Here is a 21,585-nt window from a genome sequence, read left to right as displayed (position 1 = left end):
AAGATGAAGAAGCAACGAACACATTTATTTTACATTAGTAATATGGCCACCCTTTCTCCAACCCAGGGGTCAGCAACCTTTTTGAAACGGAGCTACTTCACGGGTACCAAGTCATACGAAGGGCTACCAGTTTGAAATGCCCTCCTAAACTTCAATCTAAACTTCATGTATAATAAACGTTTTAATTGTTTTTTTTTATATACAGTTGAAACCAAAAGTTTACATACACTGTATAAAAAAAACTTTTTTTTTCTTACTGTCTGATATTAAATCATACAAAACTCTTTCAGTTTTAGGCCCGTTCGGATTCCCAGAATAATTTATATTTGCTAAATGTCAAGATAATGTGTGAGAGAATTTTTTAGAGATTTTTTTTGTACTTTCTTCAAAGTCAAAAGATTACATACATTTGCTTAGTATTTGGTAGAATTGCCTTTAAACTGAATGACTTGACGCAAACGCTTTGGGTATCCGTCCACAAGCTTCTCACAACAGTTTAATGGAATTTTGGCCCATTCCTCCTGACAGAACTGGTGTAATTGAGTCAGGTTTGTAGGCCGCCTTGCTCTCACACGTCTTTTCAGCTCTGACCACAAATTTTCTATGGGATTGAGATCAGGGCTTTGTGATGGCCACTCCAAAACATTGACTTTGTTGCCCTTAAGCCACTTTGTAACCAATTTTGCAGTATGCTTAGGGTCATTGTCCATTTGGAAGACCCATTTGCGCCCAAGCTTTAACTTCCTGGCTGATGTCTTGAGATGCTGCTTCAATATTTCAACATACTGTTCTTTCTTCATGATGCCATCTATTTTGTGAAGTGCACCAGTCCCTCCTGCAGCAAAACACCCCCACAACATGATGCTGCCACCTCCGTACTTCACAGTTGGGATGGTGTTCTCAGGCTTGACCACAGGACATGTCTCCAGAAATTAGGGTCTTTGTCCCTGTGTGTATTTGCAAAGTGTAATCTGGCTTTTTTATGTCGCTTTTGGAGTAATGGCTTTTTCCTCGCTGAGTAGCCTTTCAGCGCATGTCGGTACAGGACTCGTTTCACTGTGGATAGTGATACCACTCTTACCAGCTTCAGCCAGCATCCTCACAAGGTCTTTTGCTTTTGTTCTGGGATTGATACGCACATTCCGCACCAAAACACATTCATCTCTTGGACTCAGGAGCCGTATCCTTCCTGAGTGGTATGATGGCTGGACATTCCCATGTTGTTTATACTTGTGTATAATTGTTTGAACAGATGAACGTGGCACCTTCAGGTATCTGGAAATTGCTCCCAAGGTTGAACCAGTCTTGTGGAGGTCCACAATTCTCTTCCTGATGTCTTGGCTGATTTCTTTAGACTTTCCTATGGTGTCACAAAAGGAAGCAGTGTGTTGAGGTGTGCCTTTAAATTCATCCACAGGTGTGCCTCCAATCAACTCAAGTGGTGTCAGTTAACCTATCAGACGCTTCCAAAGCCATGACATCATCATCTGGGCTTTCCCAATTAGTTTAAAGGCATAGTAACCTTAGTGTATGTAAACTTTTGACTTTGAAGAAAGTACTAAAAAAATCTCTAAAAAATTCTCTCACACATTATTTTGATATTTAGCAAATATAAATTATTTTGGGAATCCGAATGGGCCTAACACTGAAAGGGTTTTGTATGATTTAATATCAGACAGTAAGAAAAAAAAGTTATATGTCTTTTTATACAGTGTATGTAAACTTTTGGTTTCAACTGTATATATTGTCAATTTCTAATCTATATAAATGCAAACGTGATTAAAGAAGAATAGCAACAGGATAAGATTTAATTTTAGACCCTGCTCACTGGTGAGTTGTGCTACTTTTAGAACTCGTGCTCTTTGGGGGCATCCTGGTGCCCGCGGGCAGCATGTTGATGATCCCTAAACTAACCTATCCAGGCTGTAGGAACTATAGCTGTTTGTTTGGGGAAAGAGTTGCTTCTCCCTGATTTTGCAGCCAATGCTTCATTGCCACAACCTGCTCACATTCCCCTGTATTTCTCCTGTAAATCTCACCTCTCCCGGTGTATTTCCCCACACCCTGGTCTTCTGTGCCTCTTCTACCATTTCATGACATATCTGCTTGTGGAACCTGTGCTGTTGTAGGAACCTATGCAGCCAGGCCATACATGGTTGTCCAGCAAAGAAGCCCCCCCCCCTTTTTTGGGAGAATGGACTGTGCCTGTGCTGTGGTAACCTTGAATGTCCTGCTTTGAATGTCCTGCCTCCAAGGCTGTCAAGTTGATGCTCCAAGGATCATGTTAGGGCAGAAAGGCTGTCTATCCCTTCCTCTTATTGGAACCCATAAGTCTTTAGCAAGCCAAACTTGTGAAAGAATTTTCTTTACTGGCTTTCCGAACAGACCTTAAACGGCTTAGAAAATGAATCTGTTCTCCACAGGTTTGGCATTGCCTCCACTTTCTACGGGATCAGCCTCAATCTTGCTGGATTCGGTCTGAATATCTACCTAACCCAGTTCATCTACGCGGCCGTAGAGGTGCCAGCTAAGCTACTGGTTTATAACCTTTTGGAAAGAATCGGGAGAAGATACACTGAAGCTGGTGCTTTGCTCTTAGCGGGGATCTGTCTCGCTATTAACATATTTATTCCTAAAGGTGAGTGATCTGTGGCGTCTGCCAATCCTTAAAAAGTGCCCTGCAATGGGCTTCCTTGGATAGGTTCCAGACTCACCTCACCCATGTACTAGTTAAGTGGTTTTGGAATTTTGATGGAGGGGTGACTGGACATATGGTCCTTCACCTACCTGTGTAATGTGGATGAAATTCATTCCAAGCTCTGTTGTCCATAGAGTCCAACTTTGGCATCCCTCCTTAGATAAGTTATTGCATGTCTCACTTAGATAAGTGGGTCTTTCGGTCGATCATTGCGGTGCTGGGAAAGGCAGGTTCCTCAGCCTCCTTTACTACAATCTTCCTGTACACCTCCGAGCTGTACCCCACGGTTGTGAGGTAAGAGATCTTTTTTTTTATCCATTTGTGCCCTAGTGGAACCCCATGCTCACTGTCCGTGAACCCCTCCACCTTAATTCTCTAATACTCCCACCTCTTTCCAGACAAAATGGCCTGGGCTACAACTCCTTCCTGGCCCGCCTGGGCGTGTCCATCGCTCCACTCATCATGTTGTTGGATGAGCTGTGGAAGCCCCTCCCCCAGATTATCTTATGCATCATAGCTATAGCCTCTGGCCTGACAGCAAGGTGTCTCCCAGAAACCATGAACAGACGCCTACCAGAGACCATAGAAGATATCGAGCAAACAAGGTACGGGGATCTAACATCTACTCAGACCTCAAATATGATTCCTAATGACTCCATGGTTGAACTATAGGCCTGCAAACAGCCTGGATGTTTAGTGGTCTATCCATCCATCCATCCATTGCAAATTTTGCAGTTGATGATATACAAAAACAGCATATTGTAACAGATCCTGACTGACTGACTGACACAATACTGCGCAAACAAGTGGATCCAAGATCTAATAAGAGCTTAGATGATTTTAGTATGTTTTTTTGCAGTCAGTGACACACAAACGCTGCACATAACAGATTCCGGCTGCAGAGCACCTTTAAACTGACCCTCGGCAATTAAACAGATTGCAGTTTGGTTTCGCTTTGCCCTGTTTAATTACAGCTTTCTTACATCTCAGCGAGAAGCCTGGTTCACCGGTGCCTAATGACGACCTAGAGAGCGCTGAGGGGAAATGAATCATAGAAACGACTGGGGCTCGTTTACGGAGTCATCTCTGCCTGGACAACAGAGGATATACATGCGTTTGTGACAAAGGATGCTAATCCAACACAGAGCTGCTGTTCTCTTTTTAACCACTGCTTCAATGCAGAAATATATCTTAAATGGAGTAAACGGAGGTGTCCATAGAATAATTCTATACGAGGTGGATTTCACAGTTGCTTCACTGCTGTTTTTAGTGCCGTAATAGCTGCCTGCAGTGTTAAAGCTCCTTCAATGGATATGCAATGTGAGATTCACAGATTGTCAAAGCATTACTTTAAACACCTGAGGAATCTTACTTTCGTTCTTTTTTACTGTACTGAAGCCAATTCCTTCATCCATGCATCAGTGCAAAAAATAGTTTATAAACACTTATTCAGGCAAGACATACGTCATTGAGACCAGGGTTAAAAATCTTTATTTTTTATTATTCAAGTTTATTTATAATCCATTGCAGAGATGGTATAAAAAAAGATGGAATGAAAAATGAGGACTATGGTGATAAATGGATTTTTCTGAAATATTCCACGAGGCTGTATGCAATGTGGAGGATGGATAGCTAAGTTCTATGAGCAGAAACTGTTGGACCACAAAAGCGGTCTCCTTCCTTTCGGAAAGGCTGATGTGAACTTTAGACATCCTTACCCCCAAACATCTCCTCCACAGTACAGCACTTAATTAACAGTAGAGCTGCAGCGCCTGTCGACTAGCGAGCCAACATCACCTCACAGGCTGTGAATGTCAGCGCTTAGGTGAAATTTAGCAGAATTCCTGTTACTTCCGTGATCATCGCAGGTAGCTCAGTTTACCCAAAAATAACAATTTGTCAGTTATTCACAAAACATTTCCTTAATCCTTTCCTGTTTTTGTTCTTTGTCTTTTGAAGAGAGGGCATTTATACGACTCACATTTACAGTAGAAAAAATAAGCGAAAACAGTATATAAATCACTCTTGTACACACCTGGTTTTTACCAAGTTCAGTGATGTCTACACTGTATCCATTGAAAGTAAAACAGAAAGTTCATATGCATACCTTTTAATATTGTAAAAGTAATCAAGCCGTGAGTGCGAGTGCCAATAACGATTAAAAGGTTAAGAATCCATTTTTAGTTTAATAAGCACGCATTACAGTCACATTACAGAAAAATAGAATGTGATTCACCAGAATGACTCAATAAGAAAAAAAAAATTTTTAGTCCAATGACAATTAAAAAAAACATTTAATTTCTCCAATATTTCCTATATAATTACAGTAGTAGAGGCTGGTAGTGCTTTACTTTGGACAGAGGACAAAAAAGCACCTTTAACATCCAGCCTCATATCTGGGAAGTTACGACTGGTTTGAAACTCCATTCTGTTCTGTGTCTTTATCGTAGATGTAGCAGCCAACCTCTCCGATGTTCACACCTTTTGGTCCAAACAGGTACCCGTAGCATGGCACATGGCAGTAAGGCTTACCCTCATGCTGTTATAAAAAGGTAGGAGTCAGGACTCTGGTAATGTACTACAGGAAAAAAATTAACATTATATCCCGCACGACTCTAATTTAAATATAAACGCATGTATCATACTCTCCGGTTTCAGTAGAAAATAAATCATTAAGCGATCACATCTACTGATTCCACACGAGATTTAAACTGTCAGCGACTCACAGCAATTTGTAATCTCACCCACTGATCTCTTCCTTCTCTTTAATATCTGTGAGCAGAATACTGTTTGCTAACGGCACCTTCATCAAACTCTCACGTTAACGTGCCGGTGCAATACCTCAGCATGACCACCAGATGTCAGCGTTTTCTTGCACCGCTCACAACGCAGACAAGGTCTGTGCCAGTTCCTGCCGAGTGACATCACCTTCTCCGCTGCACACCAGAAGATACATACACACACATATATACATATATATAAAAACTCAGCTATTGCCCAATGTAAAGACCAGAAGCTCTGATCTTGCTCCCGTTGGCAGAAAAATGCATACAGTGCGTTACACATGGCATTGGCTTCCTGACATAATGATACGTTGACATAATAATAAAGGGGGGGGGGGGTGCATGGCAATTCAGCTCTGTGTCGGAGAGGTTGGTCATTCCAGGGCCTTCTTAGAAAAGACAAAGAATGATACAAAAAGAGGATTCTTTTGCTGGCACCTTACAGGACCCTAAGAAGATCCAAAGAAGTATTAGTGTTTATTTTATGTGTTATTTTGGTTCAGGACATAAGTTTGCCTGAGAAACAAGGAGGCCAGAGTATCCAATGACAAACAGTCCAGTAATCATGCAAATCGCTGAAAGCATTTTGGGAGGCGGAGAATCCAGGCACCTGATTGGCTGTAGGGAGGGACCACTGGAGCCTGGCTGTGAGTGTAAATAATGCTTTAAAGACATCTGGGTGGGATTTACACAAACCGGCCATGAGCCTCTGTAAAAACACTGCAAACTGTCTCGAGCCACTGTGTCCTGAGCCATGCCTGTCAGTGCTTAATTTAAAAGGACTATGTTTATATGTCTGAAGGTCTTCACGGAAATAGTTTTCCCCTAAATTTACTATTGCAATTTTCATACAGGGTATATGAATGTTTCCATGTAAAAGAAGCAATGTTTTCACTCAAGCTACTTTGGGCAAAAAAAGGTTAAATGAAGCTAAAAAAAATACCATGGTACAATTTTCTAGAAGGTTCTATGAAGTAGGCTGTGTTTCTGCCTTTTATGTGCGAGAAAATCTGAGAAAAAGGTAGCCACACTTGACGGGTTCCAAGTGATTTCACACCCCGCTTTCTTTAACCAGCCACAGAGGCAAACAATGTGAATATTCAGCACTGGAGCTGAAAGTTGGTGGACCTGGTGTAGGTGGAGAGGGGTGGGGTTTCCTGGCTGCCATCACATAGAGCCTGCTCGTTCCATTAAGCCCCCCCCCCCACCCCCAAGAAGAAGATGCCAGAAGAACCACCCCCCAGCCTCCATGCGGGAAAGAACGCTTCTGTTCTGTCCTTAAATGTCACTGGTTTGAGGAAACCTGCTCAAGATACAAAAGAAGGAAAAAGTAACTCCCTTATGGTTTTACAGGCACTGCAATTTGGAGTCACTTTCACATTTTTTAAAGGGGGGGGGGGCAGTTTCTAGCAAAAAATGCATCCTCCCACATGAAGTGCAATAAGAGCTTAAACATGAGGCAGGAGGAAGAATGGGATTGGCTTGGGGGAGTAATGCTCTGAAATACACTCGAGCCGCCAGAAGGGGGCAGGCTTATGTCTCTGGAATGTTGGAGATGCAAGAAGAGGGGGAAACTGTGGTTTAAATGATTAACCTGCACTGAACAGACTGATTGCCCCCCTCCCCCCGCCGCCATTTCTCGCTCCCATTATCAGGGTTCTAGAACAGACGCGCTTTTAGGATTTAGTCAGCTTATATTTGCATTAACTGTGTAGATGTGGAGAACCCATCATTTTTGTGACCTTTACGCTAACGTTGCACATGAGCCAAAATCTGTCTCGCAAAGCTTCTGTGACGTCAGTTAAAGGTTAAAAAAATCTCTGGCTTCGGGTGGATGGAGGGGTGCCAGCTCTCTCGACGGCACATAAAACACGACTGATCTGTGCTACTGCTGGTGTGACCGCAAAAATCTCCCCAGGCAGGCCTGGCCCACCTCCCCAAAAAATGTGCAATTCCAAGTCTGCTTTCTTTCACCTACTTACCAAAATATACCACTTTTCCGCACCCGGGACAGTGTGACGTCTCTCCCGCAAAGGTCTTGATGTAGGGAGGTGCAGCTGGAAAAAGACACAGAATCCTATTTGCACTTTTCTTATATATATACACAAAGCGTAAGTATCAGCCCACGCTGGGGTGTGATTCAGAGCAAAACTCATGGCGATGAATCAGCACTGGTGCAAATGTGCCATCGACAGCAGCTAGGGAGATGTCTGTAAAACGTGCCCAACTATTTGCGGGGAGTGGGGGGCAAATCCCACGCATTCAAAACTCTTAGTAGGGAATAATAAAGCATCTCTTTGCGCCAGTGTTTTTCTGTTACCGTCGCAGATGTTGCCATTTTAGTGGGGAGGGGGCCGTGTTTATCCATGACAATTACAGGATGTCTGTGGAATTTATCAAAGACCTCTCATGAATCACACTCTGAAAGCATCCATCCTAAATACACAATTCGTAATCGCAGTAATATTTCATATAGAGAAGGCTATGATGATGCAATATAACGAAACCAGGAGCATGATTAACAGCCAAAACAGAAATATAGGTATTAATAATTACAATAAACGAGATAAGTGTCTTTGGCAAAAGCTGTCCGACATTCTCAGTAACACCAGCAATGAAACTGATGTTTTCTCTTTGTTGGCTTGTTGTGGAAGATGCTTTCAACCACATGGAAGAAGGTCTGACAGACGTGCAAAGCTTTCGCGATTAAGCTCCATCTTGCGTTCGCCATCTCTCACACAAAGACCTCCAGAGTATGAACGCGGTCACAGATAAAGCGGAATTCAAAAACAAATGCCTAACGTCAGATTTATAATTGAGTTTAATAGCTTTCAAGTTCAAAAAGGAGAAGTCTGATATGCCGGTTGTCAGTTACATAATCATAACCTAACCCCACCCCCCCATCCCACCCTGCAGTTTGAAAGCCGTCCATCTGCTTGCCGGTCGGAAAAGGCTCATTAAAACCAAATGTTGTTTCAGGAAACATGATTAAGGGCAGCCCATTAAAATTCCTGCCCGAGGAACACGGCCGCCCTTCACGGCATTGCCAGCGGCAACTCCTTCCACGCTGAACTAACTTTCCTATTTTAAAGCCATTATCTAAGTTTTCGGGCTGCTGGGGCGGGGTCCTACGTGGTGACCTCATCCTTTCTTCCCATGTGTCCATGGACACGGGGGCTGGAATTCCATGTGCGACCCTGGTGGCTGAGATTAAGGTGTACTGGCAAAGTGAATTCCCACCAGCCATGCGGGAGAACAGAATTCAGCATGATGTGCTGTAATGGCTATTATCCGCACGTTGTAACGGCCATTATCTGCGCGCTGTGACGGCCATTATCCGCGCGCTGTGACGGCCATTACCCATGCGCTGTAACGGCCAATATCCGCACGCTGTAACGGCCATTATCCACATGCTGTAACGGCCATTATCCACGCGCTGTAATGGCCATTATCCAAGCGCTGTAACGGCCATTATCCGCACGCTGTAACGGCCATTATCCACATGCTGTAACGGCCATTATCCACGCGCTGTAACGGCCATTATCCACACGCTGTAATGGCCATTATCCACGCACTGTAACGGCCATTATCCGCATGCTGTAACAGCCATTATTCGTGCACTGTAACGGCCATTATCTGCATGCTGTAACAGCCATTATTCATGCACTATAACGGCCATTATCTGCATGCTGTAACAGCCATTATTCGTGCACTGTAACGGCCATTATCTGCATGCTGTAACAGCCATTATTCATGCACTGTAACGGCCATTATCCACATGCTGTAACGGCCATTATTCATGCACTGTAACGGCCATTATCCACATGCTGTAACGGCCATTATCCGCACGCTGTAACGGCCATTATCCACATGCTGTAACAGCCATTATTCGTGCACTGTAACGGCCATTATCTGCATGCTGTAACGGCCATTATTTGTGCACTGTAACGGCCATTATCCGCATGCTGTAACGGATATTATCCACGCGCTGTAACGGCCATTATCCACGCGCTGTAACGGCCATTATCCACATGCTGTAATGGCCATTATCCGCATGCTGTAACGGCCATTATTCATGCACTGTAACGGCCATTATCCGCATGCTGTAACGGCCATTCTTCGTGCACTGTAACGGCCATTATCCGCATGCTGTAACGGCCATTCTTCGTGCACTGTAACGGCCATTATCTGCATGCTGTAACGGCCATTATCCGCATGCTGTAACGGCCATTCTTCGTGCACTGTAACGGCCATTCTTCGTGCACTGTAACGGCCATTATCTGCATGCTGTAACGGCCATTATCCGCATGCTGTAACGGCCATTCTTCGTGCACTGTAACGGCCATTCTTCGTGCACTGTAACGGCCATTATCCGCATGCTGTAACGGCCATTATCCATGCGCTGTAACACCCTTTTTCCGTGCAGATCTGAGCACAAGACAAAGAGGAGTTCAAAGTTTTCCCTGAACTGTACATTGTGCCCTGGGCCAGAGGCATCCGCTGGGTTTCTGATACACCCCCCCCCCCCCCAGGGAGTTTCATTTCCCCTGATACTTACTAAAAGGATGTTGTTTCCTCCCCTCTGTTGTCTACTGTTTTCTTGTCTTGTGTTGCGCTATTGTTTGTCTTGCACCATCTTGTCTTATTTTTTTATGGTTTATCCTGTCCCCCGATGCCCTGCCCTGCTACTGTGGCATAAAAATTTCACTGTGTTCCTCGGAAAACACATGTGACAATAGAACTTGAAACTTGAAACTCCCGTCCTTATATTTGTTCATAATTAGCACCCAAACAGTTTATGATGCTTGTTTTCTGGGAAAACAATGCTGAGGAGGAAAAATGAAAATTCAGAGGTTGGGTGCGGACAGCAAGTTGTGAAAATTGTAAATCAAGGTCAACAAAAACTGGGCCGGAGGATGGCAGTGGATGTTACCCACTGTGCGTGATCCCTGCTGTGTTTGTTTCTACATGTAGCACACTGGAGGACCCAAGGCAATTGGCATTTCAACACACTGAGTCTTGGCTGGGAAAATCCAGCCGCGGGATTCCTTACCTTTGGGTGGCTGTCGGATTATCTGGCCGGTGGTCCAGGGGGTGGTGGGAGAACCATCAGATGGGCTCTCCATGGATGTGTTGACGGGGGTTGGGGGTGGCGTGTCATATATGTAGGAGCCTGCCCCCCCAATGTTCACGCCTGTAAGAGACTCAGTGTGACCATGTGCTTTATGGCGTCACAGTTACGGGCTCAGAAATGCTGGTTTGGGGGGGGTATATTTGTTAGTTGCTTCTGAAATGGTCTCACACCCTGCCTCACCCCCCCCCCCCACCTCCAAATTCCTCATCTGTGCTAGAACTGGACTTTCTAACAACAGAGTAACCAACAGCTCCCACAAATGCAGTGCTGCCACAATGGGTGGGGGGGGGATGTGGTGGTCGGCATGTAATGTGTGGGGAGGGAAAATATTTTACTGTGGGTTGTGGATATTGTAGATTCCTCGTTTTAATGGTTTATCCAGCAATATGAAGAAGATAGAGTTCTGCCAGAACCTGGACCTCGCCCGGGGTGGGGGGGGGCGGGGGGGGGGGGGGGCAATGGTGACATCACTCTGCCATCTCTGTGATTTTGACCAGCAACCTTCTACCCACAACTCTGAGTAACACAACACACCACCTCCTAAATATATAAATCTTATATCCACGTTACTGTCGCCTGATCCAGGACGGCAATGCAGATCATCCTGGCGTCTTCCTGAAGCATCGGGACCAAGACAAGCTTCACACTGAAATTACAATTTCCATCTGTCCCTAAGTGAGCCCTGGACTCATCTTCTTAATTAAGCCGGCCCCTTCGTGAATACTCCGCCATCCTTATTCCGCTTAAAAAGATGAATCAAGCCCCATCTGGGAAATATCCAATTAAGGTCTTTATTTTAATGGAAAAACAAAAATACTCCGACAGTGTCCATGTCAAACAAAAATGCCTCAAAGACGTCCGGCCGTCCTCCGTGACTTACGCCTGACAGCAGACCTTCTGCTAATGAATTCTGTGCAGCACTGAACTTAAGTGGATTAACCCCATTAAATGTAGGTTCTTTTAAGCACAGTTTACTGTTGTTGTCCAAGTGATTCTTAGTTTTTTACATCTGCAATTACCAAGCAAGCAAATTATCGTGCTTCGGTTTCAGGGAAGTATAGAAGGAAGCGTCTGTCAGCTGCAGTTAGAGGTCTGCATGCTTCGGCACCATTCAAACATCAGGTCACGTGTCGCACGTTTTCCCCAGATACACGAGGAATGGGGTATTTGGGTCACTGCACCGCGAAACACCATGTTTTACTCTACAGGGTTATTTGTGCTTTTTTTAAGATTGCATCGAATCTCTTGGCACGCCTGGAATCATTTCGGTAAAAGCGCTCAAGCAAGATTGTCCCCCCCAAGAACTTTCTGGGGTTATGAAGGGACATCGGCTGCAAATATGCACTTTAGGTTTCAAGATTTCAGAGCAAGTTTGTGTTTATGAGACGCGGTTGTTCAACCACTGGGGGTGTAGGTGGTGTTTAAAATGCTATTGTCATGCTGATGTGGATATTTGTGATTCACTTACCACAGTAATGCTTGTATTAAGCTTCCAAAATAAAACAAAAATACGAAGAATGCCAAAGATTCTGGCTTTGGTCAGTGTTAGAAACATAAACGTCCCTGGCTGTGGATGGACAGAGCCAAGAGCGAAATATTTAGTGGAATATTCAGTCTGTTTTAAAACATTGTACAAGCGACCAAACTGAAACCACCATTTCAAAGATCAGGTTTTTACTACAGCAAATGTGAGGACACTGACAGACCTGGGCTGAGAAGACTAAATCAAATGTGAGGACACTGACAGACCTGGGCTGAAGAGACCCAATCAAATGGGAGGATACTGACAGACCTGGGCTGAAGAGACCCAATCAAATGTGAGGACACTGACAGACCTGGGCTGAAGAGACCCAATCAAATGTGAGGACGCTGACAGACCTGGGCTGAAGAGACCCAATCAAATGTGAGGATACTGACAGACCTGGGCTAATGAGACCCAATTCAGACCCAAAACGATCAACAAGTATCTTGATCACCTCTGGCTGTACAGGTCTAGCGGCAAATGCAGCAAGTGGAGCAGCCCATTACTTAGTTTATCTCTGTCATTTATTAGTAGGGAAAAACAACTTGAGGAGCTGACCAGGCCAAATAGCAAACAAAAACAGAGCTACCTAGCAAATCTGCTGAAAATATACACAACTCACCAAAAACAGTGAGAAATATAATCAAAACAAAATGGTGTTGCACTCGCTGTTTTCCCAGCCAAACATTAATATGAGAGTTTAGCACAGGGATTAAAGTGACCATACTCACTGGATCAGCAAAAAGAAGAACATTTAAGAAGTAATTCAACATGCAAGTGGGAAGTTTATAACATGAGACATCTGTAACTAACAATCCACAGAAAATTTTTAATGGGGCACCAGTAAAACCAACAGGCCTCCCAAACAATCCACAAAACCCAATCGAACAGAGACCTTTATCAAGTTTACTTTCACTGATAGGGGCAAAAATATCCACTGCATGTGATTCTTTTCTTTTAGTAAGAGCGTGAAAGGTTTTCTTTAGAATGTGGGGAAACGATGAGTGGATTAGTGACCTGGTCTTAATGGTGGACAGCCCTGCCGTGCTTAAATCCATCAATAGGAAATGTGGCTCTGAAAGGATTATGAGTCTTACCTTTTGGTCCAAAGAGAGTAGCGTAGCAAGGTTTGTGGCAATAAGGCATCCCATCGTGCTGCACAAATGAAATGTGGGAAAATTAAACTCTCAGACATAAAAAGCCACATAAACTTATTGAAACATGCCTAACAAACTATTCGTTACCAGCCCTTCCCACCACATCAACATATTCATGCTTATTGTAACTAATTGTCATTAAAGAGGTGCCCCCCCCCAATCTTGACCCCCTATTCACTGACATTAGTTCTTGTCTCTTTTCAGTGGGGGACCAGCGATGGCTGGAAAAATCCGACCAGAATTCCTTTCGCGACCTTTATCCCGCTCCTTTATATTTAGCAGACAGCTACCACATGTGCAACATTCCACACCCTTAATATGAAAGGGAAACGCAATAATATTTGCTTGATAAGCAGCGACCCCAGATAGACAGCTGAGGGTATAGACTTTGTCCTCCAATCACCCCCATGATAAACTGAATAACCACAAACAATAAATAAAGTAGCAAGAAATCTCATGGAGATACTCCTTACACCATCTATAAAATAAATCTATTCAAATCTGTTCCTGTTGACAAAGTAATTTTTTAACATGATAAGTCCATAAAGCCACCAGTCCATGTGTCTAACCCATACAATAGTCCAAAAAAATTAAGCCCCTTTCCCCAGTAAAACCACAATCAGTCTGTCCCACCTTTATCCTCGTTTTTCCAAAGTAATTTATATGATATTTACTCTGCAGTGTCCTCCCAAACTATATATTAAACAAAAACTGAATTCCTTTTGATGATGTAGTTCTGCACTCTGACAAGCTGAACTTCAGTCACGTGCAGCTCCATCGACCCCCCCCCCCCCACCCCCACCCCCGGAAGAGAGTGATGTGGATCGATGCACACAAGGAGAGAGGGAGGGGCGTCCTGCTGACCTGCATTACCTTTGTCATCTCGGGGGGGGGATGGTGGATATGGCTGGAATACCATGCTCCTGATCTGCTCTCACTGAAGAGGGCACAGACAAGGCGTGCACCTATCTGATAAGTAGCAGGTCCCTCCCCCATGCCAAGGCTGACAGAGACAATTGGTACTGCTACATGCTTGTGGGATCTGGTTCTGCTGCGGTCTAGGCGCCACCATACACCCCACACCCATGTGACACGTCCGTTTGCCCAGAAGGTGCCCACAGCTGCCCCTGTGAGCCCAGCATCGTGTCCTTCATGGCAGAGAAGGTGGTGAAGGCACGTGTGATGAACGCAGATGGGATTGGCTGAATAAGTGGTACAGAATGCCCTCTGTACCCAGGAATCACCCTCACAGACAGTGAATTATTCCGTGCACGTGAATCACATATTCCTGTGCACGCACCTACAACACGGATAGTGTGATTCCAGAGTCTGTCGATGGGAGGCACTGGAGAGACAACAAATGCGCTTTATATTCACAAAGGTCTCATTATGAAATATTCCGTGTCTGTAACACAAGGCCCGACTTTGTCCGGGAAAACTCCAAGATTGCCATGATAAGAAACGCAGTGGCCATCAGGCACAATAGACACTCTGTTTCCCCCCAACAGAAAGGTCAGCCACAGGCGCAAAGTTTGACAAGCTTCAAAGGATTATGGGTAACAATTACAGGTACTCTGAGCCCTCAGTGCTCAGTGGGGAGGGGGGTTCCAACTGCTAGCACTAACCCAGAGACACAACTGCAAACGATGAGTTAACCCCCCTTTCAGACAGACCTAGACGCTTGGCTATGGTCCCTCTGTGGCAGATACATGGCACTAAAAACCAGCCTCACTGTTCTTTTGGTGCAAAGGATTTAAAAGAGTGATGGATTCTAGAAAGCAGCTAAATGGTTTGTGAAAGCTACAAAAAATGTATCCTTTATATAGCTTTTTCTTCCGGAAATTCCTGGAATGGAGATCCATTTCCCTTAGTCTTGCTACACTAAGCTTAAATCTGTGCAATTTGTCTTCAAGTTCGGCTAAATACTCTACCTGGCCAAAAAACAATCGGCATTTGAATTCTTTTCGTTGGACCGATTTAGCTTTGATTATGGTGCACGTTTGTCATGCCGTTGTTTCCACAGGCTTATGCCACATCTCACCCTTTATTTTCATCCAGATTGACATTCATTTCTCACCGAGATCTTGTATTGACGAGTGAGTCTTACCTCCATAAAGCCTCCTTCAGCACGTCCCAAAGACCTTCAATGAGGTTAAGGTCACAACTCTCTGGAGGCCAAGTCATGCGTGAAAATGCTTCCTCATGCTCCCTGAAGGACTCTTTGACAATTCGAACCCAACGAGTCCTGGCCCGTGCCAACAGGGTGGGGAAAAACCCATTGATGATGTCTGGAGGTGTAACCTGGTGATTCAGTAGATTCAGGCACTCAGCTGATTTCACTTTATTGCTGCGTACCGTTGCTGAGCTGTAATAATAACCCAGTCATTGGCTCTTAAATATTTGCTGATATAAATTCAAATGCCGACTTTTTTTTTGCCCGGGCAGCATACCATGCCAGCAGCTGGTCCACTACCCGTGACCAAAACATCAACGTAACTGTAAGTGCAATGGGAGCCAATTACATCAGGACGGGAAGCATATTTCTGCATCCCCGTTTACCCCTGTATAAAAGCTGCATGACTCGTCCATAAAACCGAATCATTTGACCACATCAGACACTAACAAAACGTCATTCTCCCGCCGCAGACTGTGTACGCGGCTCAGTGCGACGGAGGCGCTAATGAGGAGCAGACTAAAACCTAGCTGGGTTTCATTAAAAATAAACTAGGGCCGGCTTCCTGCACCTCGGGGAAGTCGCGGCACAGTGGGATTCTTCATTGCAGCGTTTCAGACCAGCGAGCCAGAAAATGCTTCTTGTCTTGCTCCACTACCCGCCACCCCCCCGCCCCATCACAGCCCAGCCTCAGCAGCCAGTGATGGGTGTTTAGCAGGGACACCACTGATAATGCTGACGTGTTTCAGGGCCAGGCTGAGGACCTCCGTCTGGGAGCTAGTGGCATGACCACTTAAGTGAGGATTCCGAAAGGAGAGTACTCTGTGCCAATTCCCCAACGGTATACAGAGAGCATTTTGAGGTTCATTCAATAGCTATCACTATTGCCTCACACATCCATGGATATGGGTTCGAATCCCACCTCTGCTCTGTATGTGTGGAGTTTGCATGTTATATAGGTTTCTTTCAGGTTCTTTGGTCTCCCTCCCATAGTCAATAGACATTCAGTTGGGTTAACTGGCATCCCTAAATTGCCAATAGAGTATGACTGTATGTGCCACAGATTGTCATTTAATTTAGGGTGGACCCCAGCCTTCAGTCCTATGCTACTTGTGATAGGCTTCAGACCCGCCCACCCCTGCAAAAATGAGCAAGAACGGGTGAAAGCTGGTTGGATGGATGGATGGATGGAAGTGTCACTGTTATCAATGAGGTGTATACTGTCCATGTGTATGTGAAGGTCATGCCCAGCACCCGTGTATATGTGTTTCCTTTCACATTTCTCCTGAGCACTGAGCTGCCAATCCAGCAGCACAATAGACACTGAGCTATTTTTAGACGCGCAATCTCACTCGCCAGTTAAAGCGGCACGTCCGAGGTCAACTGCCCACACATCGAGCCGTCAGGGTCCAAAATTACCCCGGCATGCAAATCAAACAGCCCAACGTCAGAAACAGAAGCTGCTACGCTCCCGTGGAGAATCTCCGTCCTTACAGTGCCACGGCCTTTTTAAAGAGCTAAATGGGAGAAGTGGAAAAAACACCATTGGTCCATCTTCTAACTGCATATCCTGCTCAATGTCATGGGGCCTGGAGCCTATCCCACGCCGCACTGGGCACCCTAGACGGGACGTCATATTTATAAAAAGCTTTCATGAATGCAGTGAGAAGCATGCGAAGATTAAATCAAGGGCCACAATTAGTCATACACATTTCTTACTGCATATCGCACACATGGCCCATTTCCACTGCCACCAAGAACCGGGCCGTTCCGCGAACTCACTGTTTTCCATTGTAAAGTATGCGAGCCAAACCTGAACTGAACCCGAGCTGAAATCTGAAGGAAAAACTGTATATTCTATATTATTCATTATTAGCAGCAACGCACATTGCAATTCGAAAATTTCCTGTCCCCTAAATTACTATAGAACAAGAATGGAACTGTAAATGCATACTTACGCAAATGAATGCTAATTCGGCCAGCCTTTGATGCTAACGTAATAGGGCGATTCTCACAAGACTCGCTAGTAGAAATTAGCGCACAGCAAATCATGATGTGCACCGTGTGAACTGTAAATCGGTGCCTCTTCAGATTTACGTCACTGTCACTCCCCAAACCCGGGCAGCGCCTTCACTGAGCCGAGCCTTCTGCAGTGGAAAACCCAAGCGAGCTGGAACCGCACTGCAACTAGTCTCTCTCTGCTGGTATGGACCTTAAACCTGAGTGTTTAGCATACTTGCTGTTACTCCCTAGAGACGGTTTCTAATGGGAAGGTGGCGTGCACCACTAGCAGGGCTCCACCAGGTGCTGAAATGAGCTCTCAGTGCCCCCCCCCGCCCACCCCACATTGATGTTGCTTGCCATCCAGGCAGCCGGAAGCCCGGCCCCTTCCTGTTCCCCACGTGGGGCCCGCCTCGGGGGCTCGGTGTCACAAGCATCTCCTTACCTCCGCGTGTCCGCCCGCCGACAGAGTCCGGTTACAGCGCTGGCATTTCAGGCAGAATCGGTGCCAGTTCTTGCCCAGGGAGCTCACTTTCTCAGCTGAGGGGGGGAGGAGGGGCATTAATGCACATTCAACAGGAGGAAAACTGAGAATGGTGTTGAGCCGTCCTATATTAAAATCTACAGAGGAAACCAAGGAGCTCATTTGCATATTTATCAATGGAGTACTGCTCACCAGAATTACTGAGGAACGGCGAAACACTTTTTGATATTAATATTACAATAAAAACAATTCTCCTTTAAAATTCTAAAACCGATGACAAAAACACAAAGGAATGTCGACGTCTCTTTTTAGAGGAAAGTCAGAGTCCTTGTTCTATGCATCGCGTGGGTGTATCGCTTTCGGAGGGACGACAACGTGGTTCTCGCGCCGCGAGTGGAACACGGAGGCAGGCGTTAGTGTCACCGGCTTGGGAAGCGCCCAAATTTGTGCAGCAGAGGAAGTGAGTTTTGGGAGTACGTGGGAGTCGCCGTCTTTCTGTGATTAACTGGGGGGCGGAATGTAGCCTTTACAATGACAAGGATGCAGAATGCTTTGGGGAGGCCTGCCTTATATTTCCATAAATCAATCCCTATTCTTGCAATGATACATGTGGCTCTTTTTTAGAAGCATAAGATACATGGGATGGGGTGTGGGGGGGGTGGGGGTTCCTGCTGGAAACAGTCAACAGCAAACTTGTGAACCTGTGGTGTCAGACCCTGGACGACGACCAAAAACAAGTATAAGTCAATCTTCCTGTCTAGATTAAAGCCAAATATCTGCCAGTTACTCTTCGCTCCATCAGAGACCCAACAGTCAAACGTGTGACGCTAAACAGCTACAGTACTGATCACTTTCCTGGAAAAACCACAACCCCCTCCCCCATTTAACAAACAGCTGTGGTGACTGGCTAGCGGGGGTGGGGGGGGGCACAGTTGACTGACATTTCTTTTCGTCTGTCAGCATGGCTTTTAACTGGGCTTCTCCCCACTTTCAGAGTCAGTCAGTGATCCAAATTAACTCCAAATTAGCTCAGCCTGTATAGGTGGCTCCAGCTCACTGGGTCTGAATGACCAGATCACAAAATAATGAGTTTTTCTTTGGAGGGGGTCAAGGGGTGCAAAACAAACTGGCGTATTCAGTCTCCAGTGCTGTACTGTTATCTGCACACGCTGCCGTAACTCGGGGGTCGATGAAGCAGATTGACGACAGGATGAAGTGGAATGACCAGACTTCACCTCAGTCACATTCTCAATAACATCTCTTATCTAGTCTCATGAAATTCAGAGCAACGTCGCCCTTCCAGAAACAGTCTTGGACATTCGTGTTAAAATAAGGAAGCTTACTAAACTGCCAATACAAACAAACAAATGCATTCCAGGACATTTTTGGGCACCGAACTGAGTTTTCTGTCTCGTGTTTGTCAAAAGTGAACTGCCAAAGGATTTAAGACATGGGATCAGAGATTGTAAATTAAGAACTTGACTGCAGCCTTAGTTCAGTTAAGTTCTACTAAGCCTAAATCCAGTGGCTCTGTTTAGGCTTCTCTGGAGGACACAATAATAACTCAATGAATGCGTGACTGCAGATCATCAAAGGGGTAATACAGGCAGATACTGGTTTTATATCATTTCTCCAACCAGCTCTTGAGAGCAACTTTAGTTGCATTAAATCAAACCAAAGCTACACAGTCAAATGCTTTGTGCATTCAGCTAGGTTCCAAACCCTGGTTTACAATTGACTCTTTGAACGTGACACGGTAGAACACAAATACTAAACACGGGAGCATAAATACTTTTCTCCAAGATTCAAGATAAAACATTACGCCTAAACAATGCCTAAACTACAGCGCAAAAAAATTAAAGGACATAACGTAGCGCCTAATCGCAGCCTCATGTGAACGCTACACAATGGAGATGCCCGGCTGCGTTTCTGAAGTCATCTGAAACGCATTTCCCTTCCCCTGCTAAAAGAGCACCTTTGATGATGTAACGGCACGAGTGGAATATGAAGGAATCGGAGATGTTTCCATGTTGGAAAAGCATCAGGGGAAGGTTTGGAAAGAGCCGGAGGGAAGAATGTGATGGAGCCCAAACGTGTCCCCTTAAAGGGTGCCGGGCGTCCTCGGTTACAATGGCAAAGGGCCTGAATAGTTCCTGTCACAGTGGCCCTGGCAGCGACAATGCAGTGGCGGTGCTGCCCAGCCGCCCTCCGGTGCCAAGCAGCTTATATAACCATTTGTTTCCCTTCTGTCTGTGGTGGCTGATGCAGAATATAGATTAGGTCTCGGACATAGTTGTCCATTAACGTGAGACAGCGCTGCGAAAGTTTATTTATCTGGCCGAGGCCACTTGGTAATCGTCTTTCGCGTAGTCAAACGTCCAAAGATGACAGGCTGGTGAGAGACATTTAAGCCCTGATTGAAAAGTACAACGTGTTGTCAAGCTAAAACAATAACTGATCAAAATGGTGTTTTTCATCAGTGTATTTCAAGAGTGAGGCCAGCGACTGAAGACTGCATAATAATTTCGAAAAATATTGTAACTTTAACTTTAGGCATCTCAGACCTTCAGATTGTCTTTCTATAATTGTCATATCCAAAAACACTTTTAAGTGATGTTATTTTAAGATAATGCAATTGCATGTCGTGAAAAGCATGCATATAGTCTACAATAAAGTACAAAAATAAAATTAAAAATAGCTTGTTGCAAAACATACATGCGCCTGTTAATATCGACCTGTCAAGCGGAGTCTATAGCCCTATATTCTTTATCGCAATGAACGTTGTCCAGCTGTATGTTTATTCAAAAAGATACAATAGCATCTTACCAAAAAACACCGGCTTTTCGCATCTGGGACACTTGGAGGTCATTTTGCATAAATAAGATTGATCTCAGTCCAGTTAACGTGTGATAAGAGTCCCGGCAGCGCTTCGGGTCCTCCGCAGATGCAGAGCAAAAGCTCCGCGCCACCCAAGTTTCCCAACTTTAAAGTGCCGGAGCGCCCCGCCTCCGTTGCGGTCCTGTAGACGCGGGTTCGGCTCTTTTGCTTTTGATAGGTTCCCGCAGACATCACTTAGCGGCGGTTCGGAACCTTCCAGGCTTCTCTCGCCGAACCTCCAGCGCCGGCACCGGGAGGATGATGTGTTCAGCGCCCGTGTGTCGGCAGCAGCGCGCCGCTCAGACTGTGAAAGGCGGCTTTAATACCTTAAGTGTGGAGATGACGAGGTAATTCCGAGTAACCAGTCAAAGGGAAGAGATACACATAGTTAAATATTTATTGCTACTTTTTTTTTTCTTCCGTTCCTTCAAACCAGTTTCATTATACGTTTTTATTTGTAAAACCTGTGTAAGCAGATGCGTCCCCGGCGAAAGGGAAGAATGTAATTTACAGGAAATCTTTGAACGACCCTGAGTTTACATGTCCACACTTTTTTTGATGGGCTTTGAAACAATGGATGGCGTCTTATAGCTGCAAAAACTAAATCTGGACTCATTGTCAGAACAAAAGAAAGGATGTTTTTGAACTATGAATTAAACGCAGCTGGGGATGTTTGTTACTTAATTCTCCAGAAGAGATTGTATCTGTTATTCAACACATTGGATGAAAAATGAACATACAATCAAAGGTTTATAT

The 21,585-nt window shown here is 45.0% G+C and overlaps 2 protein-coding genes across 2 annotated transcripts; one reads left to right on the top strand and one right to left on the bottom strand.

The window, feature by feature from the left end:
* The first annotated feature begins 2,194 nt into the window (after positions 1-2,194).
* LOC125738596 (solute carrier family 22 member 7-like) lies at positions 2,195-3,622 on the top strand. The gene is made up of 4 exons (XM_049007752.1): positions 2,195-2,215; positions 2,359-2,638; positions 2,884-2,992; positions 3,097-3,622. The coding sequence occupies exons 1-4, from the start codon at positions 2,195-2,197 to the stop codon at positions 3,368-3,370; spliced, it is 684 nt and encodes a 227-aa protein (XP_048863709.1). The 3' UTR covers positions 3,371-3,622.
* A 541-nt stretch (positions 3,623-4,163) lies between these two features.
* Positions 4,164-21,326, bottom strand: crip3 (cysteine-rich protein 3). The gene is made up of 7 exons (XM_049006694.1): positions 20,779-21,326; positions 17,914-18,008; positions 13,235-13,292; positions 10,535-10,675; positions 7,464-7,538; positions 5,540-5,634; positions 4,164-5,237 (listed from the first exon to the last, which is right to left on the bottom strand). The coding sequence occupies exons 1-7, from the start codon at positions 20,819-20,821 to the stop codon at positions 5,103-5,105; spliced, it is 642 nt and encodes a 213-aa protein (XP_048862651.1). The 5' UTR covers positions 20,822-21,326; the 3' UTR covers positions 4,164-5,102.
* Between the last annotated feature and the right edge of the window lie 259 nt (positions 21,327-21,585).

This window comes from Brienomyrus brachyistius, chromosome 3 (genome assembly GCF_023856365.1).
Source record: "Brienomyrus brachyistius isolate T26 chromosome 3, BBRACH_0.4, whole genome shotgun sequence".
Lineage (NCBI taxonomy): Eukaryota > Metazoa > Chordata > Actinopteri > Osteoglossiformes > Mormyridae > Brienomyrus > Brienomyrus brachyistius.
Note: the sequence above shows the minus strand (reverse complement) of the source record. Positions and strands in the feature narration are given on the sequence as shown.

Excerpts from the sequence above, each read along its gene's own strand:
- LOC125738596 (XM_049007752.1), top strand. The coding sequence starts at position 2,195 with ATGGACTGTGCCTGTGCTGTG. Across the intron at positions 2,216-2,358 it reads TGGACTGTGCCTGTGCTGTG|AATTTTCTTTACTGGCTTTC; the intron begins GTAACCTTGAAT and ends AACTTGTGAAAG. Across the intron at positions 2,993-3,096 it reads CTGTACCCCACGGTTGTGAG|ACAAAATGGCCTGGGCTACA; the intron begins GTAAGAGATCTT and ends ACCTCTTTCCAG.
- crip3 (XM_049006694.1), bottom strand. The coding sequence starts at position 20,821 with ATGACCTCCAAGTGTCCCAGATGCGAAAAGCCGGTGTTTTTTG. Across the intron at positions 10,676-13,234 it reads TACTCTCTTTGGACCAAAAG|GCGTGAACATTGGGGGGGCA; the intron begins GTAAGACTCATA and ends AGTCTCTTACAG. Across the intron at positions 5,238-5,539 it reads CATCTGGTGGTCATGCTGAG|CATGAGGGTAAGCCTTACTG; the intron begins GTATTGCACCGG and ends TTTTTATAACAG.